This window comes from Megachile rotundata, chromosome 3 (genome assembly GCF_050947335.1).
Source record: "Megachile rotundata isolate GNS110a chromosome 3, iyMegRotu1, whole genome shotgun sequence".
NCBI classification, from domain to species: domain Eukaryota; kingdom Metazoa; phylum Arthropoda; class Insecta; order Hymenoptera; family Megachilidae; genus Megachile; species Megachile rotundata.
This window is the reverse complement of record NC_134985.1, coordinates 21,369,292-21,397,139: the sequence shown is the minus strand read 5'-3', so window position 1 is coordinate 21,397,139 and position 27,848 is coordinate 21,369,292. Positions and strand designations below refer to the sequence as shown.

General features: G+C 37.9%; 4 protein-coding genes across 9 annotated transcripts in view; 2 read left to right on the top strand and 2 right to left on the bottom strand.

The window, feature by feature from the left end:
• The window catches only part of LOC100880437 (alpha-tocopherol transfer protein-like), a 39,390-nt gene that overhangs the window by 1,769 nt on the left and 9,773 nt on the right, over window positions 1-27,848 (bottom strand). Inside the window, exons 1-4 of one of the 2 annotated variants that reach the window (XM_076529908.1) lie at window positions 2,255-2,588; window positions 473-729; window positions 188-347; window positions 59-120 (exon numbers count right to left, since the gene is read on the bottom strand). In XM_076529908.1, the coding sequence (XP_076386023.1) occupies window positions 59-120; window positions 188-347; window positions 473-647 (397 nt within the window). In that variant the 5' untranslated portion in view covers window positions 648-729; window positions 2,255-2,588. Of the gene's footprint in view, window positions 1-58; window positions 121-187; window positions 348-472; window positions 730-2,254; window positions 2,589-27,848 lie in introns of those variants that run through there. The other variant, XM_076529909.1, reaches the window with a different exon arrangement.
• LOC100879655 (uncharacterized) lies at window positions 3,763-6,853 on the bottom strand. 2 transcript variants are annotated; one of them, XM_012296515.2, is made up of 3 exons: window positions 6,660-6,853; window positions 5,422-5,636; window positions 3,763-5,214 (listed from the first exon to the last, which is right to left on the bottom strand). In XM_012296515.2, the coding sequence occupies exons 2-3, from the start codon at window positions 5,613-5,615 to the stop codon at window positions 4,065-4,067; spliced, it is 1,344 nt and encodes a 447-aa protein (XP_012151905.2). In that variant the 5' UTR covers window positions 5,616-5,636; window positions 6,660-6,853; the 3' UTR covers window positions 3,763-4,064. The 2 variants fall into 2 exon arrangements, with proteins under 2 accessions (XP_012151905.2, XP_012151904.2); XM_012296514.2 differs by lacking the exon at window positions 6,660-6,853 and adding an exon at window positions 5,767-5,924.
• On the top strand, window positions 6,186-12,410 carry LOC100879544 (protein GPR107). Of its 2 annotated transcripts, none has more exons than XM_012296516.2 (10): window positions 6,186-6,418; window positions 6,852-6,962; window positions 7,433-7,596; window positions 7,670-7,821; window positions 9,719-9,948; window positions 10,025-10,158; window positions 10,243-10,510; window positions 10,579-10,851; window positions 10,943-11,115; window positions 11,257-12,410. In XM_012296516.2, exons 1-10 carry the CDS (start codon window positions 6,329-6,331, stop codon window positions 11,417-11,419), a joined length of 1,758 nt encoding a protein of 585 aa, XP_012151906.2. In that variant the 5' UTR covers window positions 6,186-6,328; the 3' UTR covers window positions 11,420-12,410. The 2 variants fall into 2 exon arrangements, with proteins under 2 accessions (XP_012151906.2, XP_003708062.2); XM_003708014.3 differs by having other exon boundaries at window positions 6,190-6,418; window positions 11,269-12,410.
• Window positions 15,535-25,950, top strand: LOC143264125 (uncharacterized). 3 transcript variants are annotated; one of them, XM_076529916.1, is made up of 4 exons: window positions 15,535-18,322; window positions 18,447-18,536; window positions 21,675-21,815; window positions 22,170-25,950. In XM_076529916.1, the coding sequence occupies exons 1-3, from the start codon at window positions 18,176-18,178 to the stop codon at window positions 21,702-21,704; spliced, it is 267 nt and encodes an 88-aa protein (XP_076386031.1). In that variant the 5' UTR covers window positions 15,535-18,175; the 3' UTR covers window positions 21,705-21,815; window positions 22,170-25,950. The 3 variants fall into 2 exon arrangements, with proteins under 3 accessions (XP_076386031.1, XP_076386029.1, XP_076386030.1); XM_076529914.1 differs by lacking the exons at window positions 15,535-18,322; window positions 18,447-18,536 and having other exon boundaries at window positions 18,563-21,815.

The window sequence follows — 27,848 nt, the reverse complement described above, 5'->3', positions numbered from 1 at the left end:
GAGACAATGGATGAAAAATGTAGTAAGAACGATTAGCAGAGACGAGAATAATGCTTACCTGGCCTGGCAATTATAACGCGACGGCCTTTCTCGTCGCGGCCGGGAACAGCGAACAAATACCTAAAGAAAAGTAAATCCAATATCGGTTAACTTCGATGTCAAGAAAGCGAGCGGTCTCGTATCTTACCCCAAAGAAATCAATTCCTCCATCGTCGGTTCAAACATGTCTAAATTGTTGAAAGCCGGGTGGTATACCTGACGAAGCAACAAATATCTCTCGATCGCCTCCTCGGCCATTGGTACGTTAAATTTTTTACATCTCAAAAATCTTAATAAGAATTGAGCATCTGTCGAACGAGAAGCGCCATCGATTACAAGTAGCTGAACCAAGTATCAGCGAGCGATACTCGAGAAACGCGTATGGGTTAAATAGGGTAAAAGAGTGTTGAAAAAATAAACGCTGATCTCTCACCCAGTCGGCAGTTCTGAATACGCGGGTTCAATTTGATCCAGTTGCGTACTTGCTGAAGTGCCTGATCTCTCGTATTTTTATCTTCTCGGAGTTCCTCCTTGGTAAGTTTCTGCGTATCTTCCGAAAGAGAACACTCGTAATCGTCTTCTCCGGTTACCCATTCGATCGCTCCCATTTTGCTGCTCGACCGAGTACTTTCGAAGGAACGTCAACGCAACTTCAAATTTTCAGAATCCGAAAGCTTATCGAACGGAGTTCTAAAAAGTGATACGATTTTGATTATTCGTCGTTCGGTTATAATAAGCACACTCTGTGATCGTCTTACGTTCTTTCCGAGCGTTTTTAAATACATATTATGTTCAAAATATCGTTCGAATTCGTTCACGTGGCGTCTAGATCTTCGGATGCACTCTCTTTAACGAACCGCTGGCATAGTTTGCCGGCAACGTTCAAAGTCAAACCGTGAATGGTGTTATATCGCGACAGAGATACCGATCGAAATATACTTTCTTTTACGCGAGTTTCAGCGTAGTTTTGTAATTATATGAGAACCTTCCAGCCACCGGTGAACCATCCACGATTTCGTGACATAACGTTTCCCTCGCTTTATGATATAATGTTCGACCGGTCACCAACACCGAGACCGGCATTACGTTTACGGCGAGCGAGTGACTCCTTTCGCAACCACTTTCTCCGATTATGCAATCCGCTAAGTTACGCGCCCATCTTTGTTCTTCGATTTTGTCCGACCGACTAACACGAATCGAGATATACTGTACCATTCCCTCGTTTTTAACATATTTTTTCATACCGATTCGATTCGTTACGTGAAGTATGCGGTGCCAAAAAATTACAATAGCCGGAGGATTAGAAATGGAACGCGGTTCGTAAGTGCCTTTGAATTATATAGCACGATCGAATTTTTATATTAAAATAATCTTGTAAAAGATCTTATTAATGTTCACCGTTATTGTAAGTGCGTACTTACGAGTTGAACGTTTCGCATCTATTCGCACAGTCAATGAACGCTAACATTAATAGGGTTACCCAGCAATCAGGGAAGTAAACCGCGCGTGCACCTATCTTCCGCGTAGAAAGTGCAATTTATCAAGTTATTATGCATTTTTTTTACGATATCAATTCTCTCTATATATAGAAACTGTTTTCGGGATTACGTCAATTATGTCGATGTTTCAAACTCTCTATTTATTTCATTTATTTGTAAATAAAAAAATCAACTCGGATGATAGAATAACTTGCATTCATTGAACAAAGTTGCACATTGGCTATATTACTACTTTAATGACTATTTTAATGGTTCTCATCAATTTTTTTCTTTTAACGCAAATAAAATCTTGCTTGTATATTCAATGGCATTATTTTATATAACTGATGCATAAAATTTTTTACTTTTAAACACAAAATGCAGTATAGGTTTTAATAAATCTTACCAGCAAGAAACAATAAAACATCAGCATAAAATTAATTCAAGAAAAGTCAAGGTTGTATATGCAATAATATATGTATACGTAACACGAATAATCAAATTTCCAAATTTCAAATGCTTTAGCCATTGTAGGTAATTTTAAATTAAAATAGACATGATTTTATTCTATAAATTCAAATTTCTAAAATATCTAATAAAATCATGTTACTTACTACTAAAATGTACAATTTGTTATTCCTAAAAAAACTGTGTGAAATAAGTATTCGAATAAAAGTTTCTCGTAAAACACTGTAAATCGTAGTCAGTATAAAATAGGGATGAAAAGGATAACGTACCCGGATCGAAGTCACGCAGGTGAGTAGTTGGAGGAGACTGTCTCCTCTTAACCGCGGAGCGCTCTTTTATAATTTCCAGTTACACCTTTCTTCTTACTCCACCTTCGGTATCCTTGCGGCTTGTTCTTCTGGGGTCGTGAAACAAAGTCCCTTCGAGGAACAGCTGATACAGTCTTTAAAACTCGATACCTTATTGGTCGAAAGGCAAATGGTTCCTGACACCGAGTACAAATAGTTCCGCGTATATCCTGGCGAAGTATAAGTACAGAACTGCCGCGGTTTACCCAATTGTCCGTCTTTTATAGATACGATGGTAGGAACCGTCGTTCACCTAAAGTCTAAACGATGCACGACAATTTCGTAACGATTCTTTCCCTCCTTGGCGGTAACGAGCTCCTTACAAAACTTTTCGGGAATTATACGCACGAGCGTGTAACGTTCTGTCACAGTTTCCGGATCAGCATTTGACGTTATATTTACCCGAAGATTCGAAAAAAATATTAAATATTTGTTCCTCGCTTCGATCTAATTGCTCGGCGAGATTTTTTCGGAATATGTAATCGCAGCTTTGATAAATATCGAACTTATGTAAAGAGTTACCAGAAGTACTTTAACATTGCAAGGTAAGAATGAAACGGACCATGCGATTCGGTAACGGTCATTTTTTTATGGCTAGATTATGCCGAACTAAAAATTCAGGAAGTTTTTTTTTAAATCAAAATGTAACATGATTGATAGTAACAATAATAACGCTTGACGGTACTTCCCATGTTACATCCGAATAAGTTCTTAAACACGTGGTGGTACCTTTTTTTAATAACCTCTATATTACACGTAACTGTTTTTAGCTTACATCACCGGTCCACGTAACAAGCAATTAGGAAATTTCTTTTCAGCTAGATTCAATCTCTTGTAAGTTTAACGATAACGTAAAAGAAATGAAGACAGCGGATCTTGCTTTTACTTGGTTAGACGTCGTTACGTCAACATGATTTTGACTATCGTATTGTTTAATCGCAAAAGATGTGAATTTTCAACTAAAGAAAATACCCTCTTCCTTTTTTTTCTTTGATATATTTATTATTGATCATTGTCAACACCGGTACAGGAATCAAAATGAAACAAAATGTCATTGATTATAAAAGTAAAAGTATAAATACGGATCTTCTAAAAAAAGGATTTGGAGGGTAAAGAAAGAAGAGAAGGAAGTGTTAGAATAGAAAATAAGATAAATCGTTACGGTTACGCATAACGGTAGCGATCGTACTGACATAAGTACACGTAACCGTTACTTCGATAGTACTGTTTTCTTACCAAGTTTTGACACGCAATACTCTGAACACTTATAATCAGAAAGTGAAATGTGACTATACCCCCAAGAATGTTCCGACTAGAGACGGAGAAATTACGTGCGTAAAAGAACTTTGCCAGTATACAGAGTCCGTCCGTACGGATTTCGCGCACCATCTGTTTCAAATTGTGCGTCTTGAAATGAATAGAACCAGGGCTTTAAATATTTATTTTATCTCATTTATTGCAATCAAAATAACATTTACCATACAAAAATAATAATTATACTCAGCTTGGCACAAATACTATGTTCATAGGCAATAGGAAACACTAGCTTACAAGAAACTTCAAAATTATGATGAAAATGATATAAATGCAGAATGTATATAATAGTAACTAATTTTAAAAATAATAGACTACACTTATGACCTTTTGAGCACATGAATTCGTTACTTCAGTCTTCCATAAGTCTTTCATCATTATCACACAGTACATTTAAAAACAAAGAGATTTGTCAAATTTACCCTCTACCAACAACTTGTACTTTGCTATGAGCACCTTTACAACCACTATTAGAAAATAGTAAACTTTGTTTAATTACGTGTATTTGACTCTGGGCCAGAGTCATGTTGCTATTTCTTGCTGCTTCTGTTATACACATCTCTAATACCTGGTCATCTAAAGGTTTATAAGGAACAATTAAAAACTTAATGTTTGTATTGTCAAAAGCTTTGCTGATTGCATCTTCGTTCTGTACAGAGCTTGTTTCTCTTTCTAAATAATTATTTATGTTCTTAACATTGAAAACAGCTAATACTGTAATGCATTTATTTTTATTCTTGCTTAATAAGCTCATTGTATCGGAAAAGAAATCTATGTCTTTCATTTTTAAATTTTCCATAATCAACAACATGTTTGAGCGAGAAGAATTTAATGCATTCATATCTATAGTGTCTTTCAGAACTGGATCATATACAAAAATTCCATTCTTATTTGGGAAATTCTTTGCTATAATTCCAACAGTGTAAGATTTACCAACACCGGTTCCACCTACAAGACACAGCACTTTCACGTAGAAAGTGTCTGTACTTAAAAATGAAATGATATTTGAAATTGCATTTCTTTGACCGTATACTTTTTGTTGTAATTCCAAACTAGCATTTGAGAAAAGCGTGGTATGGTCACAAATTATAAAGGAATCCAGATTTAAAAATAAGGCAAGTATTCCTATAAATATTGAAAAGATGCATATACATTTGAAATTACAGCAACTTGTGCTTACTTTCGTTGTTACCATATTTTCTTTCTTTGCTACTAATGGTCTAAATTTCTTTTTTATATCTTTATACACAACTTTATTATTATCATTTGTAACATTAAATTGTTTCTGTTGAATATCTGTTGGTTCTTTATCTTCAGATTTTGAGCGTGGAAGATACTCCCCTTTATCTTTTATACCGGTGTTCACAGAAGGATGTAACAAAAATTTAGAATCGTTCAGAGGTTTCAGATTTTCAATTTTTTTGGATTCTATTTCACTTGATTGTTTTCCTGGTATGAATTTTGGTGTATGTATTATACTATTACTTTTACAGAATTGCTGACTGGAGGATTCAAAAAAGTTAGACGGAGGTCTAGTTGGCTGCCACTCAACTTCGTCATTGCGTTGTCTAAAAGCGGAATAGAATTTTAATTACTTAGGCAAAGAGATTCGTTTAATTGTATAATTCAATATATATGTTGCCGGCAAAAGCCGATTTTAGGATAAACTAACTTTTCCTAGGCCAAACTAGTTCATCCTATATGCTTAATCTAGGCAAAACTAGTTTGGCCTTAAATCGGATTTGGCCGGTAACATGTACATCGTAAAATTCTACCTGATGTTTGAAGTTTTATCAAATATTTGTTCGTAACTGTATTGTCTAACCAAATTAGGCGAATTTTCGGAATAATACGATTGTTTTATATAAATTCGCTGAGACGACGGTAGTTCGGAATAACTAAATGTCCTAGTCAACTTAGAATCATTATCTGAATCTAATAATTTCAGTGCTGCAAAGTGTTTTTCCATAACATGAAAGATAATCCAATCCTGTAGCGAATAAAACCGACAAACAATAAACATAACCTCAATGATATATTAAGTTTGTCAACTTTGATATATTATGTGTTTTAATATTAATAATGTTTTGCCTTAAATTATTTATCAAAATGACATTTACCTTCAAGGTTCTAATATAACAAAATGAATAGATGGATGAAGTTCAAACTGATCTTATGGCAAACACGAAATGAACCAAATTGCAGTTGGGATTTCAAATATTATAAGAAATAAACCTAACAAATTTGATGACACTCATGTTTTATTTTCACACTGAGTATTTTATTATTGTATTAATTATCAATTAGAAAAAGAAATATGAAAACATTCGATGATATAAGATTCTATTTGATGTAATCTAACTTAAATCATAGTATTTTTTAGCACTTGTAGTTAAATAAATTTAATAACATCATTCATAAGAGAACAAAAATTTTGTTTCATATACGGTAATGTTAATAATCGATATTGTAAAGGTTCAAGAGCGGAAAAAGCAATAACGACGTAAAGGTCTTTGAAAAATTGCGCGTAGTTTCAATTCATCCGTTCCGCTGATCACAATTCATATTCCTGTAATTCAAGCTTAGTTTCTGCTCGCGTATCGACGAGAGAGCATTGTAGATTTTAGATGTGTTATTTTGTGTTTTCGTAATGTGACATTTCTCCAACAAAAGGCAATAAAAATGCGATCAAAACAACCGTTATTACAGTGTCTCTGGACTATGTCAGTACTCGCACTGGCCGTTGGTAGAATTCATAAACTCGAAATACGGGTTAGTTCGAAGGATTTTAAGTAATATAGAATGTATATTTACTAATCACTTTATCGGAATTTATTTATTACGTCAATCGCGTTTAACCGAGCAACATAATTAATCGTATTATCTATTATATGCATAATACATGATAACCTTTAGTATTTTGACAAAATAATTATAAAAAAATTATATAAACGAACAAAATATCGTATCAGTATTTATTCTAAAAGCTACACATTTATATCTAGATACTTACATACACTATAAAAGACACGCGAAAGATTTTCACGAAGAATTCGATAAAAAATAGAACTTTTGAAATATAGGTTATAGTCGTCTATCAATCGTCCAAACTATCATTTTTCCGAGGCTTCTTTTATCCTCGACGCTTAGTCATAGGTTACAGGGTTCCCGTTCGATTGTACGCAATATACGTTTTCTGTTACAGAAGGATGTAAGACGACACATTTCCCTGAGTACCTTTGGTTTCTACAAGGGTGGCATTCTCGATGTAAATCTGATCAATTTCAAGGCCGAGCCTTTTCACGAGAACGAAGTGGTGAGTAATCGTAACGTGGATATCGCGTAATGCTATGCGTCGTCCATTCAGTGACACCTGTTTCCATTTTCCGTCATTCATGTCGCTTAAACTATAACGATAAGAAAATTCCTCGAACTATTTTCCTCATATGTACTTTTCTGTACGAACGTTTCCTGTTCAAACGAAAACTGCACATGTGTTATACTTCTTAAACGCACGATCGTACACGTAAAATTTGATCAATTATTTAATACCGGTCATACTGCTCATAATTAGCATTCCTCTCAGGTCAGGTTATAAATATTAGAATTCTCTCGAGTTATTTATAAACGATATCCAATATTGATTATAGTCAGATTGTTAATATTCGTTTCAAGTACGAAATACTCTAGCATACGGAAACTTAAATGAACATCAAAATAATTGTTTTTGAAAATTTGCGAAATAATAGACCGCCTTATAAGATGTTTTATTTTTTTACGATCTAGTTTGGATTCAGTTTAGATCGCACGCTAAGCGATGCGATGAACCCGTATTTGGATAGCCATCAAGAAAGATGCGTGCTGCAAGACATTTCGAACGTTAAAAACGATTTTGAACAGAAGGATGATAGCGCGATCATATATTTCACGATGGACTTGAAAAATAATTTGTAAGTATAAATCGCGTAAGTATTTAATCGCTGAAGTATGCATAAATTTATTGCATAAACGTACGTGTTTCAGATTGAAGGTAAACTGCAGCCGAAACGTGCACACCGTGCACATCTACAAAGATTCGAACAGCGTGTTGGCGTTTCGAGCAAAGAGAAACTCTTTTCCGGGTAGATTTAGCGATACCGCTCTCTTTTCGCGGAGGAAACGTTATAGCTCGGACGGTGAGTCAGAATTTTGCGAGTTCCTTGACTTTTTTTCGCGACAATAAATTTTGTCGTAAGGTCACTACCGTAATGAATTAGCCTTCCACAAAATTATACTTAAAGCTAGAAGAGAAAAAGATCATTGTATCTTGTATTATGAAAGAGGAAACGCGCCACCAATGATCAACGAATGACGCTCACAGAGGGACAAGGATTTTAAAATAAATTGGTCGTAGTGTGTTCGTGATTTTGGCAAACGTTCAAAGGTTTGAAGCTGTACCGCGAATCATCCCCCGAAATGAATGGACTACATCGCAACTTCCGTATATCCTATAATCGTATATAACAGTTCGTGACAAGGTGTCCAATTGCTTGACTCCAGTCAATCCATCATTCAAACATTCTCTGTTCGGTCATTAAGAGATTATTTTACTTATTATTTATGGATTATTCAGATGCTGGCGATAAAAATGCTGCTTAACCGCGTAATGCTCGATTCGGTAAAAATTACCTGTAATCGTCGTTGGACGTTATCGTTTCAAAAAATAGTTCAAAGTCGATGGTCAAGTGGGTAATCTTTTTTTTACGTTTAAGTAGGTTGATTTGTTACAGTAGTTAATTTTGTGTCGTGCATTAATATAACCAGTATGACCATCGCCATTGAGTATTTTAGAAACGCGCGTCAAACATTGGTACAAAAATCAATGTTCTCGTGTCTGAGAGAACTTCCGTGTATTTCCGAACTGACGAGTCGAACCACGATGCACACGGCGTTAAGTGGAAAGTACTTATCAATATTGCACAAAAAGGAGTGTTAAAAATACACACGATTGCATTCGCGGGTTATTTTTAACACGGACTGTTACTAATATTAGATGCTTGGTTAGTAACATGCACTAACAGGTGGAAAAGCAAGAAGTTGGCACCAACGACATCGATCGCGTCCTTTCATTATATAGTCGTTAATGTTCCTCCAGCAAAGAAATTTGTCCGTATAATACATTATATTCCTCGTGTTTTCTTATACAATGTTTTTCTCTTCTTGTACGAGACTGAAAGTGCGAAAGTACGTTTAACCGTATTCGAACGATTACGTTAGGTTCGCCTTGAACCACTTGCCATTTGGCATTAAATTGATGCTATGTATCGTGACAGACATTTTCGTTCGAACTTCTAGATACAGCATAGGTTTTATACACGTATTATCGCGACACTTAATACATGTAATCGATTGTCCGATGACGATGTATTACTAACAGCTCTGCCAAATGCGATGCTATACGAGACCGTTTATTATGATTTATCTTTCTGCGCACTATTAGCAGCAACGTCACTGTACTTCTGGTACATGTCGGACTTTTTTGATTTATTCTCACTTTTACTTACTGGAGTGATTGTGTATGTTTTTCGAATACAGGATTTGGGTCGTAGAGCTTGAGAACGCGCTTTGCTTAAAAGAGGGGAGAGGAAAGGGAGCATATGTTCGGTGCGTAGAACGGTTAAAGACATATAGCATCGTTCGCGAAATTTCATGTTCCTTCTTTGGAACACATCGTTGTTGCCGCACTAAATTCGATTGTGATCGATATCTCATGGAATGTGGACGCGGAGCGACATCGGTGATCGAACACCACCGAGATGAGAGTCGCTATAATTAACGTGACTCGTCCCCAATCTTATAAATAACTCGAAACTCAAATATTTTTGAGAGTCTGGTTAGGTAACTGTCTTCTAGAGTAGTATATTTCGCGCCAATAAAATTCACTATCCGATTGGATTATATCGAGCTTATAACAGAGATCAATTCGCTTAATCCGTTTCACCGGATTCAATGGCTTAGCGAAAACGAGAAAAAGAGCGATTTTCGCTGTACTCGTTAAAACGTTATTTCGCTCAATGGCGATAATCTTCGCAGGTATCGAAAGATCCATCGTCGAGAATGAATCCGAAACCAAGTCGGCGGAGAGCAATGTCTGCTCTCGTCTAAAGCTTCCAATGACTGTACAGACCATAAAAGGGGAGAGGTATTACAACACAAGTTTTGCCGTGTACGTCGCTAGCAAAGAAGAAGAGGGTCTCTACAATCTTTACTTTCACAATTGTCCAAATTATAAATATGATGTCCCGGTTGCATTAGATTTTACGGTAAGATTTTTATTTCGTAACATGTATTTGGAACAACGCATGAATGATAAAAGCATTAACGACACGCAACTTGCAGATACAAATATCCGAGATAAATAGTGGGAATTTCCTGAGCGCTGGTGAAATGCCCCTACCAGCACTTTATTTTATGATGGCGCTTTTGTTCTTCTTATCGGGTTGTTTCTGGGTGTTTATTCTTAAAAAGAGCAAGTAAGCATCCGATCAAAGTATCGAATATGATTAAAACGGTAATATTTTCCCTTTCTTTAAAATTTTCAATTCTTATTCCTTTAGGCATCCCGTATTCAAAATCCACTATCTGATGGCAATTCTGGTGTACTTGAAATCTCTGTCGCTGCTTTTCCACGGAATCAATTATCACTTTATTCAAACGAAAGGAGAGCACGTGGCAGCCTGGGCGATTCTGTATTACATCACCCATTTATTAAAAGGAGCAGTACTTTTTATTACCATTGTGCTCATCGGCACTGGGTGGACGTTCATCAAACACATTCTAGCCGACAAGGATAAAAAACTGTTTATGATCGTGATACCATTACAGGTTAGCCGAAATACATTTTTAACGGACGACAGGAAGAACAGTACCTTACGAGAAACTTTGATTCGCAGGTATTGGCAAACGTGGCAGAAATAATAATCGAAGAAAGCGAAGAAGGAGACATCGAACACAAGACCTGGCGGGACGTGTTCATTCTCGTGGACTTACTTTGCTGCGGTGCCATTCTATTTCCAGTAGTTTGGAGTATCAGGCACCTACAGGAAGCTGCGCACACTGACGGCAAGGCAGCCGTTAACTTACGCAAGCTCAAGCTCTTTAGGCATTTCTATATTATGATAGTTTGTTACATTTATTTCACAAGAATCATAATGTACTTACTCAAGGTATGATATTCGTATATCTTTTTTTCTTCTGATTTCTCGTACTATTCTTTCAAAAATATTCTATTGTTACGAACGAGTTTACCCTTTCTAGATCACGGTACCCTTTCAATACGAGTGGTTGGACGAGATGTTCCGTGAAATGGCTACGTACGTGTTCTTCGTTCTTACCGGGTATAAATTCCGGCCAGCCTCCGCGAATCCGTACTTCACGTTAACCAACGATGAAACGACCCAAGGCGACGATGACGACGAAGTGGATGTCGTGTGAGTATTCGATCGATTTTCTACGGTGCGTATATTCTATGTCCGATTGTTTTTTTCGTTATCGTACGAACGAGACGTATTTTGATCGTTTGCGTGCACGTGTTCGGATACTCGGTAAATGTCCTAACGTGACGATCTCAGTCTCTTTTCCAGTGTTTCCGGAAGGAGTGGTATCACCGAGGGACTCAGCAAAGTTAGCAAAGTTCCGAAAGTCATGAGGCCCGCCACCTCGGACGTTCCCTCCACTCAGGAAGAGAGAGACTGTTTGTTCAATAAAACGGATCCTTCTCACGAGTACGACTGAACGCAAAATAGAAATCCTTTGTAACGTACATAATTTTAGTGGAAACAAGAAGGTGACAGACTCGTTTCTCGGTCTTGTGATATTTCGAAACACCGATTGCGGTCCGAATAACATCTAACGAAAATGGGAGTATGTAGTTAAAGGTAGCATCGGTCTTGCTGTCTGAATATCTCGTAGAAAGGACGATAAATCGATATTTTACTTCATAACGTATATCGTGTTTGCTTTTGTTTCGAAAACCACGGTGAATACTCTGAATTTATCTGTATTGTTGCGTTCGTTCAAATCGAGACTGTTTCGATCGGCGCCATGTATCGCATTTTCTTGCGTTTAATTATTTAAATCTCGAATATTTGAACCCTTGTTTAAAACGGAATTAAAGACGAATTTTGAAATTTAGCGCAGTCTATGATTACCGGTAGAAAATTGTTATAGATAGCAAGCAAAACTAATCTAGGCGACTTAAAAAGAAGTTTCATGTTTTAAATACGCGATACGATACGTTATAACACGTTTAGAATTAAACTTGGATGAAAGCTCGATGCTAGAGCGAATTCGTGTTTTTATATGCATCTTGCTATAGCTGATTTTTCGTAGGCATTTAGTGAAACGTTCAAACATTTCCATTTGTTTTTTCCCATGACAAGCTTTAGTTTTCTTCGAGCGAAGAATCCGCGCCTCGGCGCTTTAGTAATCTTGTGATAATCGATACACCGAATCCTGGTGTATCATGATCCATTTTTGTAAAGCACTTGATAACCTTTTTTGTATAGAAACATTTACCGTGTCAAGAAAAAACAAAGGTGTAATATGTTTTAAAACGTTTAATGTGTCCCATTGCGAAATATCGTCGTTATTATTACTATTACCGCTACTGTATACGCGTTATCGTAATTATCGTTACGTCTGTTACTATTAGTATTTTATTATATGTAATAAAAGGGACACGCAAGAACGAAGTTGAACGAATAAAGTGGATATTTTTATGAAACTTTTAATTTCCCTTGATACTACATGATTTCCAGATACAAACTTCTCATTTCTTTTTTCTCGATTAAAGTATTTCTTGTTAACAAAAGTCCAACGTTAAAAAATAAGCGATCGAAGATCGTCAATTCGAGATTTTAAATAATTTCGATCCATACTTCTAGATTTTTGAAATGAAGTATCCGTGAACCGTAAGGTCTAACGAGCTAAATTGTATCCTGCTTCGACTGTGGTGAGCAGAAAATTGTGTCGATACTGCGCGAACCTACGAATTATCTAAAACTTATTGAATGGTCACTAATACTTACCGCAGTTTATGCCGTCAACCTTGCTGTTTCGAACGGTATCTATCTAGACTATCCAAGGGTACGTGAGCAACATTTCGAAGTTACTCATGTACCGTACTTTGCAACGAGACGGTAAAATATATTCGACTCTTTCCCTTTTATCTATCGCGATCGAAGAAAAGGTTGAAATTGTATTTCCGTTGAAAATATACTCTAAAAACGAAATAATTTTATCCGCTTTGTTTCTACGACCATAACATTAGAACAGTGTTGTACATGGCGCTTTAAAAGAGGTACACATCTTACACTTTCGGCGGTTACGTTACATCAGTTTGTCAGTTACTTATGAATAAAAAGGGTATCACAAAAGACGAATACGAAGATTCAAATTGCAAGCGGCAAAAGATGTTTTGTTACAGAGAATTTAATCACGGTGTGCATCTTTTATGAAATATCCTGTATTCGTCGAGTTACAAGTACGCGTACCTATCTACAGTCGGTCACGAAAATATTCGGACGCCACTATAGTTTTGACTATTATAGTCCGTACTTCAGAAGTGTATACAATAGGAACAAAAGAAGGGTTTACATTTGTTACTATGCAGTGTGTAGTTAACAAAAATATAAGAGATATTTAATCACGATTAGTGTTTACAAAAATAATTAAACAAAAATGGTAAGTGTGCTTACTTTCATGTCACGAAAATATTCGGACACTATGAAAACTATGTTTATAATACTATATATAAATCTTGTTTTTAAAAATTAATATTTTGTTGGATATCCCATGTGCTTTATGACATGCCGTAATCGCGTTGGCATATTACAAATTGTAAGATTTATACGGTACTGAAATTGTACTAAATAGGATAAGTGGTAGGAGAACCTCTGGTAGGACAATAATATTATAAACAGAGTGATGAATGCGAGGGGGGACAGTCGAACAGTCGAAGTTAGCAAATTTAGAAGAAGCGAGCGTGCGAACGAAAGAAAGTAATAAAGTCGGCGAGCGTGTCGATAAACGGAGTACGGATTTTTGTTTGTATATTTACCTATTGTAATAGTTAAATAAAAACTGTGAGAAGTTCTTTTATTTTTGCATAAACCTTACAAAATTATTTTTTTTAATTAATCTTGCCCAATAGGTAACCATTCTTCTTGCAGACGTCTTTTTAGTTCATCCTTTGTGTTTATGGGAGTTGTTCGAATTTGACGATCTAATTCAGGGGTCGGCAACCTTTTTCGGATGGCGGGCCATTTTCAAAATAAAATTTTTTATGCGGGCCGCACATTCAAATGTATCTTAAATAGTGCTTTTATATCATATACGAGTATAAATAAATTAAAAATAACATGTATTTCTCATTACCTATTGTAGTGAAACGTCATACGGTTGTCAATAAGAACGTGTTTACGTGCAAAATGCACATATGAACATACAGTAGCAAACTGGCGAAATGAAAGAATGCTACACTTGTTAAGCGAACCGTCGCGTCGTATTCGCTGGGGAGTGGGGACTAAACTTGCGCAGTAAAATAGGTTTCCCAATATGCTTCTGTTAGCGCGCATTTTTGTCACCGGTCACATTTCGGCACGCTCACGCTCTAAGTTTGTTGATTTTTCCTAAAATTAGATTGGTGCTTTGGCGGGCCGCACAAAAAGTTGCAAAGGGCCGCAGGTTACCGACCCCTGATCTAATTCATCCCATAAATTTTCAATGGGATTTAAATCTGGCGATTGCGGTGGTGGGTGGAGGACATTCTTGCAAGTGTATAATAAGAATTCTTGCACAATACGCGATTTGTGTTTTGGGTCGTTATCTTGATAAAATTTTATCCCACTTTGAAGTCCCATATTATCAGCACTTTTTTTTAAATTGTTTTGTAAAATGTGCAGATAACTACTTTTATCGAGGATGTCGTCGATAAAAACTAATTCGCCTACTCCATGAGCCGAAATACAGCCCCACACCATCACAAAACCACCACCGTGTTTCACAGTCGGCTGCAAATGTTTCGGATTTAATTCTTCTTTCGACTTCCGCCACACTCTAATTCTTCTATCGCTTCCAAAAATAATAAACTTGGACTCGTCCGCGAAAATTACGTCGTCCCACCACTGACTTTCTTTTGAAATATAGTTTTTTGCAAAATCCAGTCTCTTCTTTCTGTTGTTCGCGTTAATATACGGCTTTTTTCGAGCTATTCTTCCATTATAGCCCTTTGATTTTAACAATCTTCTTATCTTTTCCGGATGCACTGATATTCCACGATTATTATTTAATTCAGCTGCTAACATTGGAGCACTTATCCGAGGATCACGTTTGATTCTCCTAATTATCGAGCGATTATCCCGAGTATTAAGGATCGGTTTGCGGGATAGATAAATTCAATTCCATGTTCATTATTATACCGTCGCACAATATCCCATACCGTACTCTTACTAATGTTTAATAAATCAGCAAATTTCCGAATTAATTTCCCCTTTTCCCGATGAAAAATTACTAATTGTCGCATATTAAACGACGTATTCACACTTTTGCGTCCCATTGCGCATAAATTTTGAACAAAACTGACAAATATTCGATCTATAACGTACTCTGTACATAGTATGAATGATATGTTTACAAACATTATTTCAGTCAACTCCTGGAACCTGGAAACATCAGAAGTACGGCAAGTGTCCGAATATTTTCGTGATATGAAAATAAGCATACTTACCATTTTTGTTTAATTATTTTTGTAAGCACTAATCGTAAATAAATATCTTTTATATTTTTGTTAACTACAAACTGCATAGTAACATATGTAAACCCTTTTTTTGTTCCTATTGTATGTATACATTTCTGAAGTACGGACTATAATAGTCAAAACTATTGTAAGACGCGTGAATAATTGAGACGATGGGGGCTAAGTCCGTTTATAAAAATACGTTTTATTCTATGGAAGATTGTCAGGGAAGAAATGACGACTCCGAGCGCTCTTTCCAGAATGGCCTCTTCTCGTTCCGCGAGGTGTCCCAGCCCCCGCGAAATTTGGGCCTCAGGGTTGTTTTATGACCCGGATGTTACCGCGCCAGGCTTCGTTGCCGGGCGGTCAGGGTCAAGATGGCCATGTGTCGCTTGTCCCCTGCTTTATTGGGGGTGTAGTTGGGAATTTCCCAACAGTATAGTGGTGTCCGAATATTTTCGTGACCGACTGTACGTACCAACACAAACGCGATACAGTCTACAGCGAGGAACAAAACCCTTATACTCGCGGATAAGGCTGATTTAAGAAGCTTTTCAGTTTAATAATCGCATTAAAGTTGTGTTGCAAACGACATATATTCTTTCCTAAGACGTTTTCTGTATTTCCTGAAGGGAGATGACTCGAAAGGTATATTCTACGAAAATGTTTAAATCTGATAAAGGAGCAATCCCGATAAAACTGGCCAAGATTAAAGTCGAAATTTATTCGGCGGAAAGTCTATCACTGCACGAATCGAACGCAACAGGTTCCGGTGAATTTCTTATGTCTAGTAAAGCACATACATACAGATTGAAATTCACCGAAACGCATTCGAACTAATTTTGGACAATCGATTCAACTTGAAACATTATTTCTGCGAATACGGTATGAAACATCGACGTTGAATTATTGAGGAAGAACCTAAACGGGAGGGACCGAAATTACTCTAATTAATTAAGCATAATATATCCTAAAATATGCTTACAAGTTTCTTCAAAAACGAGTTCGTATTTTGTGGAATACGTTAAAATCATAACCGTACGCAGGTTATCCGTGTCGAACGCTATATTTTAATGGTACAGTATTGCCTCGAAACAAACAACACGCTTGGGACCGGCCAGTTGCTTATTTCGAGGGTGGTATGCTATTCGGCTTGCCTTTGTTCCCGAGCGTGCCGACGGTAGTGGTAAACTATTAGGGTGTCCCATAAGTTTCATTCTCTTCGCGCTGTAAGTGGTTTCATCTGGCTCTCCTTGTGTAAACATGCAGGCTCATCTATATATTAAACGTCTATATCATTGGTTTCAGTCATCCCAGAGCTCTTTTTCAGTACGTTTCGTTTATGCCACAGTATCTTTTAAAACCTTCAACCACGCTTTTAAACATGGGCAGCGGAAGGCGACATTTGCGGTATGTCACCCTGTCACCGTCGTGTCGGCCGAGGCGAGCGCCGGCGGCGCGCCCGGGTGGAAAGCAAATCCTCGGGCACGTCTCCGAGTGGCGGGAATGTCAACCGGAAGCGCTCAGAACGATAAAATTACCAGCCGCTCAAAAAAACTGAACGAAAAATCACAGCATTCCACACGCCAACACATAACAGACAATTTTTCAAACTCATTTTGTTCACATTTCCAGCAGTTTTGTTGGTTTCTTTTTGGACAGGGTACCTTCGCGGCATCACTGGAGGCTGTGTGGATCATGTGAGCGATTGCACCTTTTGAGATCGAAGAGAGGAGGGTTCAAACTTCGTGAGAGGCCAATTTGCGGGTCGCCAACTGCCTCCAATAAGTCGTAGCTGCTAGGTGAACTTGGGGTTAAAAATCTCAAAATTTCCACTTTTTTGCATATCGCGCGAGAACGGTTCGAGTAATCGACTTGAAAATTTGTACAGAAATGCTCCAATGATCCCTCAATCGATCGCATGCACCCAATTTACCCGTCCACCCCCGGGGGTGGATTGAGAGGGTTGGAAGTAGGAACCCCCTCAGCGGGGGTTGGTTTCACACCAGGCCCAAAACATCAACAGGAACGATACCGTTGGCACGGAAACAAGTTTTTCCGTGAACTGCAGGTCCAAAATTGACTTTTAACTGTGAAAAAAATGGAAAAACAGCAAGGGGTGGTTTTTTGATAGCGTGTAGCGACCAAGGGGTTGGTGCAAAGGCGACCAAACTTTTACCAGGTATAACTGGGGTCGAGAGGAAGCTTCGGTAAAAGTTTGAGCAAAATCGGAAAAACCGCCCCTTTGGGAGGGGCGGAAAATTAGGAAGGGGGTTGGGGGTGTCGTAGGCGGTTGAGCCGGGCATTTTCGGAAAGGCCGCAACCTAAAAAACCTCATTCTGTAAAAAAATTTCGGATTTTTTCTTTTTTTCTGTCGAATTTAGAGCCTTTTTTTCCGGTTTTTCGACCCCCTAGCATTCAAAGGGTCGCCGATACCGCAAGGGGGTGGCAGGAAACAATGGCACTCCTGGAGCATTGAGATAACCCATGGGCCCAACTATCCTCAAAATTTCAAAATCCTACTCCCAACGGAACGTAAAGAAAGAAACGGCTAAAGAAAGTGGTGCGTTAATTTTGGCCAGCAGTGTAGTGTGTTTGACGTCTTTGCATTTATTTTGGCTTATGGAAAGAAAGCGACGAGGAGGGCGTAGATACCAATTACTCAAGCTAGTAAGATCCTTCCATCTCCCAACCCCAGTACAAGTCGCGCCGCTTACTCATAACCGCGTCGCGAACATAGAGTGGAAACTAATATGTACCAATCGACGTACCAAATCAACAATCAACGGGAAGTATCGAGAGTAAGTCACTGTGCTACGTTAAAACACCCGGGATCCCTGGTAGATGACGGGCGTACGTACCGCATGGCCAAAAAGATTGTACAATTAGCGTCAATACCGGTGAGTTCCTCTCCTATTTTACGTGAACCGCGATCCGGGACGTAACACCGGCAAGAAAATTAAAATGCTGCAGTCGGACAATGGACGCGCATATTTGAATCACGATTTTGATGTCTTCCTAAAGGAAAACGGCATAAAGAGAAGACTAACTGCGCCACACACGCCGCAGCAAAACGGCATTGCAGAGAGGAAGAATAGAACCTTAATCGAAATGGTACGTTCTATGATGCGTCAAGCGCATATACTGTCCAGAGTACGAGAGAAAACGAGCGGGACGGGAACGGGGCAAAGAGGGTAGGCCGCTAGGACCACCTAATCCCCACTTTTCGACTCACGCGTAGCTCCCACTGGTCATCCGTAATGGTGTGGTTTTACATAGGTATAGAAACAGATATTGCTACTATATGTTAAAAAACTCTATCGTTTTCCTCTTACGCGATGCGTAAAACTTTTGGTCACTACGACAATGGAATGCCGCTCAACGTATCGCTCGTCTGTCTCACTTGTTCTACATATATCTGACGCACTCTCCGCGTCATGCGACCGATGTGTATGTGTGCGCTTCGACAAATAGCGCGTTATTGCCGAAAATGCGTGTGACAATAGGCGGCAACGTTACAATCTGACCAGTGCGATGCTCTTTTCGTCCCTCTAGCCCCGTTCCCGTTCCGCTAGTTTTCTCTCGTACTCTGGACAGTACCTCCAATTTTTTAGGCTGAAGCGGTCAACACGGCCTGTTACATTCGAAATCGTTGCCCGACAAGTGCTTTAAATGGACAAGTACCCTATAAAGTGTGGAAGAGGAAGACCCCCACCGTAGATTATTTCAGAGTGTTTGGTTCGCAAAAGTACGTGTTAGATAAGAGCCAAAACAAGGGTAAATTTGAGTCGAGATCAGTGCAAGGTATATTTGTAGGTTATTCATCCAACTGAAAAGCTTATCGCGTGCATTTACCGTCAGGGAAAATAGTGATTTCAAGAGACGTGAAATTTTTGAGTGAGCTTGGCAATCGAGATGAATATAACGAAATTTATGACGATGATATTTACAAAAGTGAAATAATGGTTGAGGAGAAAAATGAAAGCAGTGCTGAAAACATAACTGTTTCGGAAAACACAGATGAGGGTGATGAGGAAGATCCGCGAGCGCAACGTGAATATGAAGAGACTGTAGACAGAACGCATAAAAAGGAAACAAGAGCTCATAAAGAGTTCGACAACATGGAAGAAAAACGTAATGAGATGAAAACGCCAATGAAAGGAACGACTTCAACAACGCGAGAAAGATTAGTTCCACCGGTAAAACGTGGCCGCGGACGTCCGGGAATAGAGCGTACCGGATCCGTCGGAAGACCGCGTAAAGTGCATAATCGTGCGCGTGCAGTTAGTGAAACGGTAAGCAATAACAGCGATAACAGTGGCGATGAATATCGCATAAATGAACCCGAAGACAGAGAAGATTTTGATGATGACCCCTTTATGGAAAATGCAAATCTAACGGTGACATTAGATCCTATGACGTGGGAACAGGCGAAAGAGTCCGAGGATGCTGATGCGTGGAAAACTGTATTGGAGGATGAACATCTGGCTTACATCAGAAACGAAACTTGGGAGATTGTGGCGCGTCCGCCAAGACGAAGAGTCATCGGCAATAGGTTTGTATTCTGTACAAAAATGAACGGCGAGAGTGAGAAGAAGAAAGTAAGATTAGTTGCGAAAGGGTGCTCCCAGAAGTTAGGAGAAGACTGTCAGGAGACATACTCGCCGGTGGTGAGATCGACTTCAATTCGCCTATTGGCAGTATTATCTGCTGAATTAGGATTGGAAATCCACTAACTGGATGTAGTGACGGCATATTTAAACGGCGAATTAGAAGACGATGTGTATGTATATGGAAGTGCCCGAATTTTTACGCGAAGTGCTGAAAAGTATCAAACACAATGAAAGAGTTGGTTCGAATGCGGAAATAGTTCGTGATAAAAACGTGAAAGAAGTTGCGAATCGATGGTATAACACCCTAAGTGCAAAAAGTGATTGTGTATGTCTTTTGAAAAAATCATTGTATGGTTTGCGTCAGTCGGGTTTGCAGTGGCATTGTAAGCTTGTAAATAAATTGAAAAAGTTGAATTTTAATGCGTTACCACAAGATCCGTGTATGTTTGTTTCTCGAAAGAACAATAAAATTATGTTGATTGCGATTTATGTAGACGATATGTTGATTGCGAGTAACAATCATTGAATGAGGAGTTTGAATCGAATTGTGATAGCGAGCAGACGTGTTTACTGTCATCGTCCGTGTTGTGAGCGCGAGTGCCATATACCGTGTGAAATCAAAGTATATTTCCATAACTGTTTGTGCCACTGAGAATTATTGAAAATCAGTTAATTAACGTATTCCAACCCTCTAACCAATCTTTACGTCTCCCTCGGTGCAATCTATTCACCGAAATGGCATCTAACCGTGAAAAACTAGTACCCCAAGTTAACAATACCGAATCTAATGTACAACGACTTAGCTACAATAAAGTGGTGCAAAGTGATTGCTTTCCCAAAAAAGATCAGGCGATAATAATCGAAGCCAAAGACGGGATACAGTTGAAGGAATACGCAAAGGCAGTGGGCAGAATTACAAATCCAGCAAATATTAGATTTATGTCAAGAGTATCGAACGGTAGAATTTGTGTTTTCTTAGCGAGCAAAGAGATCGCAGACAACCTAACCGATAAACACAAATACATCAAGGTGAACGGTACTTACTTAACCTTAAGACCATTAATCAGCAAAGCCCAGCATATAATACTGTCAAATGTCTGTCCAACAATCCCTCACTCGAAGATTGAAGAAATTTTCGACAAAATTGGAATTAAAAGGGAATCAGCTATCTCCTTTTTAAGAGCCAGCATGGCAGAAGAAGGCTTCACGCATATCCTCAGTTTCCGGCGCCAAGTATACGTTCATCCAGACGACGCACACAAAATTCCGGAGTCGATTAAAATTGAACACGAACAAACTACGTACTGGATTTACCCCTCGACAGACACATTAAAATGATTCATATGTAGGCAAGAAGGACATGTGGCAAAAAATTGCAAATCTGAGGATAAACAGCCTACTCCTTTTGAATCACAACAAACAAGTGTTTACACAAAATCGCAAAGTGCAAATATAGCCCCACCTGGACCCAAAGTTGACGATACGGACAGATTAAAGAAACCAGGTATCCCTAGTGGCAACAAAAAAATAGAAACCATGGACATCGACTTACCGCTTAAATCATAAAAACGTACCAGATTCGAAATTACCGACGACTCAAGCCTTACAGAGGAAACAAACAGCTCAAACCTTTTTACAGGAAAATCAATCAGTCTTCAACAAATTCTAGATAAAGAGTCAAAGCCTAAACAGCCAAAAAAGAAACCAAATACGGAAACAAGGAGCGACAAAAGTATAGACGACATGTTACAGCCAGTGAAACAAGTACTAGAAGAACCTGGTAAGATGTTAAATTTTTATCAATTTAAAAGTTTTACTTAAGTTACCCTTACCTCACGGATCGCTGTATTAAAAACCGATTCACAAGAATCATTAAAAGGTTAACAAAACCTACTGACGCGAATTTCCTAACAAGCTCTCCTGCTCTTTCGGAATGTTCAGACACTCCTCAGTGCTCAGAAGACGAATGTAACAATTGACTCAATCAATCAACTTAATATAAAATAATACCTCAAGTAACTCTAAATGCAAAAGAAAATCGTTCAATGGAATGTAAATAGTTTAAAAACAAGGTTTGAATTTTTATAAAAACTACTCCAAGATCATCGGCCAAGTGTATGTATTATGTTTGCAGGAGACCAATCTCAAAGCAAATGAATCTATTAATATTAAAAGTTTCAATGTAGTTAAGAAAAATAGAAGGAACGCCTCGATTGCGAGCGGTGGAGTAGCAATTTATATGAAACAAAGCTTACATTACACAGAAGTACCCCTAAATACAAATATTGAAGCAATTGCAGTTTCGATCATTATGCATCAAAGGGAAGTATGTATATGCAACGTATATATTCCCAATAATTATTAATTTCAAGAAGCTGAACTAATCGTTTTAATAGAGCAACTTCCCAAATCTTTCTTATTAGTGGTAGATTTCAATAGTCACAATACAATGTGGGGATCCACAAACACTGATGCTAGAGGAAAAATAATCGAAAATATAATACTTAAAACAGGTATCGTATTATTGAATACCACCGAACCCACTCATTTTGTTCAATTCGTACAATCGAAATCTAACGAATTAACGCGAACGTTAGCGACTCATCAAAAAAAATTCGACTACTACATGTCCCGCGACGAGTATGTAAGTAGCTGCCTTCGTATCCTACGCAGTAGTTCGAATCGAGTCGTAAAAGCGTCAACAAGCATTGTACCGGAGCCCGTTAGGTTCACCCCGAGAGACCCGAGAGACCAATAAAATTCGTACAATTCAATTTAAGTAAAGAGAAATTCAAAAACCGACCAAAAAATCCTCAGTCCCGCGGACCGGCGTTTTCTTATTTCAAATTACCGATCGGTATACGCGAAATCGTACCGAGACGTAACACATTTCAATATGTCAAATGGCTCTTATAGTGCTATAGACTTGACTTTTTGTAGTCCAAACATTTACGATAACATCGAATACACAACTTCAACCGAGTTATATAACAGCGATCATTTCCCCATATTCGTGGAGTTTATCGATAACAATACTGGTATCCCCATAGCCCAACCTAGGTGGAAATTTAAAAAAGCGGACTGGCTACTATACCAAGATGAAGTAAATCAAAATCTACCTTCATTAAAAGCCCCTAATTCCACAAATTGTATGGAAATAAATCAAATATTAAAAGAATTTGAAGAATTAATCATTCAAGCAGCAGAAAAATCGATACCGAAAACATCAAATGCTATAGAAAAGAACAACCTCCCATGGTGGAATAATGAATGTCACGATGCAATTAAAGAGAAGAAACACGCTTTTAATGTGTACAAGAAACATAAAACTGACATAAACTTAATAGAATTTAAGCGCGCAAGGGCCAAAGCTAGAAAAGTCCTTAAACAAGCGAGGAAGGATGCATAGATCAATTACGTTCCATCTTTAACAAAGAACACTCCATGTGACAAAATGTGGAATAAATTAAAGGAAATAAATGGCCAGAAGGTAAACTCTCAAATTACTGCAATCAAAGGCATTGACAACTCAATTATTACAGACTCCATAGAAATGGCCAATCTATTAGCCACTACATTCGCAAAAAATTCAAGTAATGAAAACTTCGACCCGAACTTCCTCAAAATTAAAGACAGTGCCGAAGAAAGTGCAAGGATCGAACCAATCGACTCCCTGGCAAAAAACCATCCCCTCAACACAGAAATCTCGTTCGCCGAATTGCAATCTCGCGTTTTAATACTAAAATCTGCAAAAAAATCTAGTCCAGGACCTGACATGATCCCCTCTCATACTGGCATCAGAGGCAATGAAAAGGCAGACTCTACAGCAAAACTGGCTAGTTTTAATGCGACACTAGCAAATTATGAATACATAGACCACCGAGACTTTCAAAAGTATTGCATCAAAGTGCTAATGGAAACATGGAACGAAGAATGGAGAAATAGTAGTCCAACCAAACTGCATGATGTTCGCAATAATATAAATGATAGCAATCCAGCGGTACAATTCAATAGGAAAGACCAAGTAAAAATAACACGCTTAAGAATAGGCCACTCAAATTGGACACGCTCACACCTCATCACAAAAACAGAACCAAATATCTGTGACATCTGTGACATACAAAATACAATAGAACACATATTGGTAACTTGTCCCAAATACAACACGAAGAGAATACAACACAAACTACCAAATTCACTAAATGTTCTTCGAGAAATAGACTCCTGCAAAAAAGTTCTTGATGTGACCTTAAACACTCAAGAAAAAAAAAAAAAAAAAAATCATTGGATGAGTGAAATAAAAAAATTGAGTTTTCACGTGAGGAGAATAATATAGTGTATTCTTGCGACAGCGTTATTACACAGAAACAATATTAGAACGATTTGGCATGAAAGATTGTAAACCCGCGGTGACTCCTATTGAGGCAAAGTGCAAATTATCAATGCCTGATAGTGTGAGTGAAAGCATGATGAGACAATACCCATATCAAAGCTTAATAGGTGCCCTATTGTATTTAGCGGTCACAACAAGACCCGATATTGTGTATGCTGTACATTTCCATAGCCAATTCAACACGAATTATTGTGCCGATCATTGGAAAGCCGCGAAGAGAGTCCTACGTTATTTCAAAGGCACATTAGATTATGGTTTAATGTATAGAAGTACTAAATTGTCATTGTTTGGAGTCGTGGACGCGGACTGGGGCGCGAACAACTTAGATCGTAGATCTTTTTCCGGTTATGCGTTCATACTTACAGGAGCGCCAGTAAGTTGGGAAGCGCGTAAACAGAGAACAGTTGCGTTATCTAGTACCGAAGCAGAATATATGGCATTATCAGAAGCAGTTAAAGAATCATTGTATTTGAAAAGCGTGTTAAATTATGTGGAATGGCCGACTGAATGCGTTATACTATTTAATGATAATCAGGGTGCTCTACAATTAGTCGAGAATAACAATTATCGTTCACGAACGAAGTACATCGATGTCAGGCATCGTTTTGTTACGTGCGGGAAGCGCGCGTATAAAGCCTCTTATCGTAATTATTAACGTGATTATTTAGCGCGAAAGCTTTACGTGAAGATAGAGTCTTTGTCTGAATTTTGCACTTTAACAAATTCAAGAACAAACTCGTCTCTAAACCACTTCACGGACCCTCGACACGCACCTCGCGATTATACACCGAAGAGTGTCGCAACTTGCACCTCTCGGAGAAGACCAGAGTGGGCCTAGTCCGAAATTGTTTATGTTACATCGATATGCGCCTAACGAATTAGGCTGCGAGGCCAATGCGTAAGAGACCGTGATTCGTTAATTAGGTGGTGATGGTGGGTGCATGTGTTCCTCCCTTGTCCAGCTCTTATCTTCCTCTCCTTCTATACATATAGTTCTTTCCTTTACTCTTGAGCTATGGATTGTTAATTAGCTATTGAATAATTTTACATGCATAACCAATACAATATAAAATGTTAATCTGTATACATTATAAAAATTTAGAATGAAACATTTTCTATTTCGTTTTACAATTATTAAAGTTAAATCGCGCTCGGTACTGTAACTATTGTGGAACTGATTGACGTGTACGTATTCATAATAACGGTATAAAGAAATACTATGGGTAATTTATATAATTTTGTACTGTTACAAAGACAATTTCTATTATAATTTTATATTGCGTCGTGGGCCCTTGAGGAACATTCTAGAACGCTTGGCGTTATCGGACCACACGAGTGTGACTTCCGTTTATATTCGGCGGTTCGGAGAAATGAAATGATCTAAGATTTTAGCCGTGGGACCACGTTGATTTCAAGGAAGGAATGTGTTATATTAACAATCATGGTTTAGTCGCCAAAAGATAGTCTATCTAATAAACATTAAAAGACCGTTACTGCGTTCGATCAGGGTGTTCCCAGAATGCAATACGCATTATCGATACACATCCGGTCGGTCAAAACTACAAAGGAAATTTTGAAAAAGATTCCTGTTCGGAACGTAACAATTTCATACGTGATGCTTTCATACAAGGACAGATTGAGTTAAAATATCTTTCGACAGATAAAATGCCTGCAGACGTGTTGACGAAGGGTTTGAGTGGTGTAAAGCATCGCGAATGTTTACGCAATTTAGGTATGATAAGCGTAAATGAAAGTGCGATTCGAGCTCGTCACTATGAGGGGGGGTGTTGAGTACAGCAAAGTTACCGAGCTCTGTATGTAGATAAACATTATGGTCTGTGTGTGTGTGTAACAGAGCACATGTAGTGTATTCACGCTCTTCAAACGTTAAGCTGTTTTTCATGTTGTATTTGTCGTTCGAACGTTCCCGAGTAAGGTTCCGTTTATTATTTACTTAGTGTTTAAATTCGCCGCCTAATACTTCGTCGCAACATAGAATATTATACAGAATTCGATGAATTGACTACTGAATTAATTGCAGTAGGTGCAAAATTAAAAGAAGTTGATAAAGTCTCACATTTATTAACAACACTTCCGAAGTCGTATGAAGGAGTAATTACTGCCATAGAAACGTTAACAGGAGACAATTTAACATTGGATTTTGTAAAAACAAAAGGTTGAAATGTACTTAATATACTACATAACGAGTAAATAGGTTTCATTCATACCTGTTACGTAATTGTATGATTGAATGAAATAGAAATTACTTCATTAGGAAATAGAAATTATTTTATACTTTTTAGTGCATTTCGAAATCGGCGTATTTTTTTTCTTAAAATTATTTTATTTTATACTTTTCAGTGCATTTCGAAGTCGGCGTATTTTTTTTCTTAAAATTATTTTATCTAACAAATCAAATTGATGCATTTTTAGAACGATACGGAGACTGTACCAAGCAATGGAAATAATACACCAACGTCAACGTGAACTCATCTTGCTCCATAAGTCGCGTGTCAGAGCGGAAAAGCTTAGTTAATGTTTTGGTACAGTGCATTGTAATTGCCCTTTCTTGTCTTTCCCGTGCATAGCACGAGGCGTTCCACTAATATTAATAACAATAGTTTTTCGCTAATATCACGAAAACTAAAGTTTTTCCGTCAATTATGGATAAGGAAAAACTCGTTCAGAATCATGCCACTAATAACGTATTAGAAGGACATAAAAATCGATCGAAGTTGGTTTCAAAAGTTAATAACAATTTTCGCTAATATCTCGAAAACAAAAGCTCTCCGTCAATTATGCAAGAGGAAAAAGTTGTCCAGAACCACGCCCCTAACAACACATTCGAAGGACATTAAAATCGTTCGAAGTTGATTTCAAAAGTTAACAACAATTTTTCGCTAATATCTCGAAAACAAAAGCTTTCGCTCAATTATGCAAGCGGAAAAAAGTTGTCCAGAACCACGCCCCTACCAACATATTCGAAGGACATTATAATCGTTCGAAGTTGATTTCAAAAGTTAATAACAATTTTCGCTAATATCTCGAAAACTAAAGCTTTCCGTCAATTATGCATAAGGAAAAGGTTGTCCATAACCACGCCCCTGATAACATATTAAAAGGGCATTAAAATCGTCCAAAGTTGATTTCAAAACTTTTCAACAATTTTTCGCTAATATCTAGAAAACTAGAGCTTTCCGCGAAATTTGTATATGAACAAAATTGTTCAGAATCATATCCGTGACAAGATATTAAAAGCGCACTAAAATTGAGAAAAGTTTATTTCAAAAGTTGCCGGTTGTCTTGCAATAACAATACTTTGCAATTAAAAAATGAAAAATTGTTTTATAATGGTACCAATGAAGAGTCAGAACCTACCGGATGCAAAAGGTTTCGTTCCGGTCGGTCCACCCAGCTAGG